Raw genomic sequence first — 4459 nt, forward strand, 5'->3', positions numbered from 1 at the left:
CAGATCGTTTTGTTGGTTACAGATAACACTAAACTTGTTTTAAAATTCTTAGGCAATCTAACCAAGTCAATACAATGTGATCTTAAACATGGGTTCTGGAAACTCTAGTCTCCATCATTCCTGCTGGGGATCCTATTCCCCATTTCCCCAGCTCCCACCCACCCACACTGGCCCACCCTCACAGCCCACTCCCTGCCTGTTACATCTGAGAAACATCTTACCAATGATTCCCACTGGCCTTACATAAGCTTCAGTGTGTGGTGACTTTACAGCCCTGCCTGTGGAATAAGCACACCTGGGACTTGCACAAATCCAGATAGGTTCAGTCCAAATCCGATTTAAAGTTCCCATAGCATATTGGGTGCAGGTGGCTCACACCTGTAATCAATCCTAACTTACATCGTAGGAGGCTGAGATCTCAGGAACTTGGTTAGAAACCAGCCTGGGCAGGTAAACATGAAACTCATCTCTAACCAGCAAAAAAGCCAGAAGTGGCATTGTGGTTTAAGTAGTAGAGTAAGGGACAATACACAGGCCTTGAATTAAAACCCCAGTACTGGCCCAAGCAAACAAAAAAGTTCCCATACCATACCAATATAGAGCCAAAGCCAATATAGACCCCCAAACACCGGCGATCTTTTGATAGCCACAACCCAAACTAACTTCTGCTGTGACACTCTGAGGCAAAATGTAAAAATGCTGGTTTATGTGTGGTTTGAATTTCACCCTTCATGAGTTCAGTTAATCCAGCAGTGACAATCTGATGCCAGCCACATAGACCACCAATCTGGAAAATGTGAGGCTCTAGAAGTTCGGTAGAAAAATGTACATGCACTAGTATCTTAGCGCTTGGTAAGCTTTCAGAATAATCCAAAGGTGCTTGAATAAAACTTTCAGTGGCCCCCTGAAATGACTTTCTTTTTTCTTTCCCACAGTGGCTCTGTTTTTCAGTACTTTGAAGTTGTAATTAATCTGCCAGAAAACTTCTTGTGAAAGAAAATTGGCCACGGACTAAACAACACTTTGTATCCGGACCTTGAAGTTATGGGAACATTCACCTAAACCTGATTATTATAGCTGAAAATAATACTATTTGAGATAGCAAGACTTTCACATATCAAAGTAAAGGAGTTGCCTATTATTATACTAAACATAAATGAAATGTATAACCCTGGTAAGCTCAAAGAAAGCTTTAAGTCTGTAAATAGTATACACTTTCTACTTTTACACACTTTCCTGTTCATAGCAATATTAAACCAGGATGAAATGCAGGGAAGTATTTAACAGCTGAGCAGGAATTAAGTCAGTCTTAAAGACCACAAGGTCCTTTCTGGGAATATTTAAAGCAATTTTAACTTTAAAAATGTACTGTGCCACCTACCACACAGAAATCCAGGGACTGCCATTTCCCTTGAGCAAACTGGGAAATAGGATCCACTGTGTAGTAGTCTTATCAAGACATTTTCAGAGTCCAGGAACTAGAATGGTGGTGTACACACACCTGTAATCCCAGAACCCAGTAAGGTAAGACAGGAGGAGTATGAGTTCAAGTTCAGCCTCGGCTATCTAGCCAATTCAGTGGCAGCCTGGACTACCTAGGAAGATCCTGTCTGACAGAGAAAGGAAGAGGAATTAGAGGTGGCTCAAGTGGGAGAACACCAACTGGAGTGAAAAAGCCAAGTTCAAACCCCAGTACCCTTCCCCACAAACGCAAAGAAAATTTGCTAGGTACCAGTGGCTTAGACCCTGTAATCCTAGCTCTTCAGAAGGCTGAGATCTGAGGATGGCAATTTGAAGCCAGCCTAGGTAGTAAAGTTCATGAGACTTATCTCCAACTAATCACAAAAAAAACAGAAGTGGAGCAGAAGAGTGCCAACTTTGAGTGAAAAAGCCAAGTGAGAGTACAAAGCCCTATGTTCAAACCCTAGTACTGGCACGCGCACACACAATATATATGAAAGAAAAAGAATCCAGATAGAAGACAAGTCTCTGTCATTTGGATTTAACACTTGATAGGTTTTATACAGTTGATAGTAGTAAATCCTTAAACTCAAGTTCTTAAACATATCTGGCCTTAAACATTTAGTCTTATTAAATACAGAAGGGATGCTACTTGTCATCAACTGAAGCAGTATGCACCAACCAGGCATCCAATTTGCAAACAGATCATAATGGACAAAACATGGTGTCAGCTGCCTCAAAAATCTATGCACTTCAGAACCTCCACCAGTATTTGTGCAGTTAGCTAGAAATTCTCTTGAAATGACATGAGCCGGCTTCCTGACTTGACCTTGGGAACATGCTAGCAACATTATGAAAATCCTGCCTTGTTGCCTTATCTCCTTCCAATGTACTGTTCAATAAAGTCGCCCCATGCAATCACACCATTCTGCATTTGTCTTCCTGGATGATGGCTCCAGTGCCATCATTTATGAGCACATAGTACTACAGCCGACTTGAACTTACATGAAGGATGTTGCCTCTATAATATTGAGAAAACATATTACCTCTCATTTAGATGGGGAACTAGCCAATTTGAAACTGATTATTTGACCCCCAAAAAGGGAGGGGAGCAGCTATAATTTCTACTACCTGTTGATCTCTTTTAAGGAGGTATAAGAGACTTGTGTACCTCTCCAGAAGTTTCCTGCATTCCCTGCCAGCTTAATGGCACTCTGGTCAGCTCTTACTACTAGAAAAATTTCAAAACAAAACAAAAAACAGCAAGAGAGCTGAGAAAACACAGATTGAATCACTGGTATGCTGCTGGTGATCAGCAAGGTATCGTACAAAACTGGAAAGATGAAGGTAACTTGATAGACGAATTCTATGTATTATTTCCTAAAAAGATTTTAAGGTAGACTTCCTGAACACAAGTAGGATGAGCCTGAATTCCTACTTCTTCAGTGGGCTTTGTGGGCATAGAGAAGGTGTGAATAGAAAGCAGTTTGAATTCGCTGGAGCGATGTGGGGAGGGGTAGTGCTGGGGTGATTGGGTCTGCAAGTGAGCAAGGGATGAGGACCAGGAATGAGAGAATTGAGTGAACTGACTAAAGTAGCTGAAATATGGGACTCCTACAATACCCAGTTAGGAGGCTTGGAGTAAGGCACAAGGGCAGAAACTATTCCAGTCCAGACAGCTGTCCTGGCCACACCCCTCCTACTGTCCTTAACTGAAAGAGCTGGTCCAGCCAATCACCTACTAGATGCCTGGTTTGTACCAACTGCTTCAGTTGATGACAAGTAGCATCCCTTCTATACTTAATAAGACTAAATGTTTAAGGCCAGATATGCTCAAGGACTTGAGTTTAAGGATTTACTATTATCAAATTGTATAAAGCCTGTCAAGTCTCAAACCCAAATGGTAGAAGAGAAAGAAAAAGGCAAATGTTTATCACAGTAAATTTAGAAAAGATGAAAAGGGGGGCTGGGAAAATGGCCCAGTGGTAGAGCGCTTGCCTTGCATGCATGAGGCCCTGGGTTCGATTCCTCAGCACCACATAAGCAAAAAGCCGGAAGTGGCGCTGTGGCTCAAGTGGTAGAGCGCTAGCCTTGAGCTGAAGAGCTGAGGGACAGCGCCCAGGCCCAGAGTTCAGGCCCCACAACCAGACCCCCCCCCCAAAAAAAAAGAAAAGATGAAAAGGAAGCATCCCGAGTTTCACCACATAAAATTTGTCACTGTCCATTTTACAGGGAGAATAAAGTAAACCTTACCTGTCTACCTCTCAGGGCTCACAGCCTATACCATACCCTCACACACCTCACCCTCAACCTGTGCCCTGAATTGCGATCTCAAGTCTGTCTTGGCTACTCCTCAATGCCTTGTTTCCTACAAGGTGCTTTGATAGTGAAATAAAAGCCCAACAAGGAGAATCAAAACAAATGGGGTTCTAAGTTTAGGACTAAGCAACATAAAAACTTAGATCATCCTGGGTTCTTAATTTTCATGTCTTCTCTTTCCACACATTTGCATATTAGCTTACCCAGTACCCCATGTAGAGCACTTAGTATGGTCTTCCTCAGAGCAATGCAGAGGTACTGGCATGAAACCCGGCTACAAATGTTAGAACAAGTCTCAGGGAGGTCAAATGTCTCCACATGTGTGGCATATGACACACACTCTCTCTCTAGAATCTGTTGTGCTTGTTCCTGCCAGTGCTGTAAGATTTAATATAAACTTAGTGGCTTCAATCCCTTCTCTCAGGGTTCTTTTGAAGTGAGATCTAACATCGTTTCATAAATGCTTTCCTCCTAGAAACACAAGGAGTCATCATCTCCAGTAAGTTGGCAGTACTATTTCCCATGTGGATATAGGACTGGACGAAGATTCCCATTTCCCTGCTGGTTTTCAGCCAAAGGCTTTTTTTGAGTTTCCATATTCCTTGGCTTATAGCCCTTTGTGCTTCAAAGCCAGGAAGGGTAGGTAGATCCTGCAAAGTTTACCCTATGTCTTGCTGGC

At 42.5% G+C, this 4459-nt stretch overlaps 1 protein-coding gene across 1 annotated transcript in view; it reads left to right on the forward strand.

The window, feature by feature from the left end:
* The window catches only part of LOC138827445 (calpain-2 catalytic subunit), a 52654-nt gene extending 50270 nt beyond the window's left edge, over window positions 1-2384 (forward strand). The window contains exon 21 of the mRNA XM_070022947.1: window positions 936-2384. Within this exon, the coding sequence (XP_069879048.1) occupies window positions 936-959 (24 nt within the window). The 3' untranslated portion in view covers window positions 960-2384. The remainder of the gene's footprint in view (window positions 1-935) is intronic.
* The last annotated feature ends 2075 nt before the right edge of the window (window positions 2385-4459 follow it).

The sequence above is a fragment of the Dipodomys merriami genome, unplaced genomic scaffold (assembly GCF_024711535.1).
Source record: "Dipodomys merriami isolate MVZ:Mamm:240054 unplaced genomic scaffold, mDipMer1.0.p SCAF_156, whole genome shotgun sequence".
Lineage (NCBI taxonomy): Eukaryota > Metazoa > Chordata > Mammalia > Rodentia > Heteromyidae > Dipodomys > Dipodomys merriami.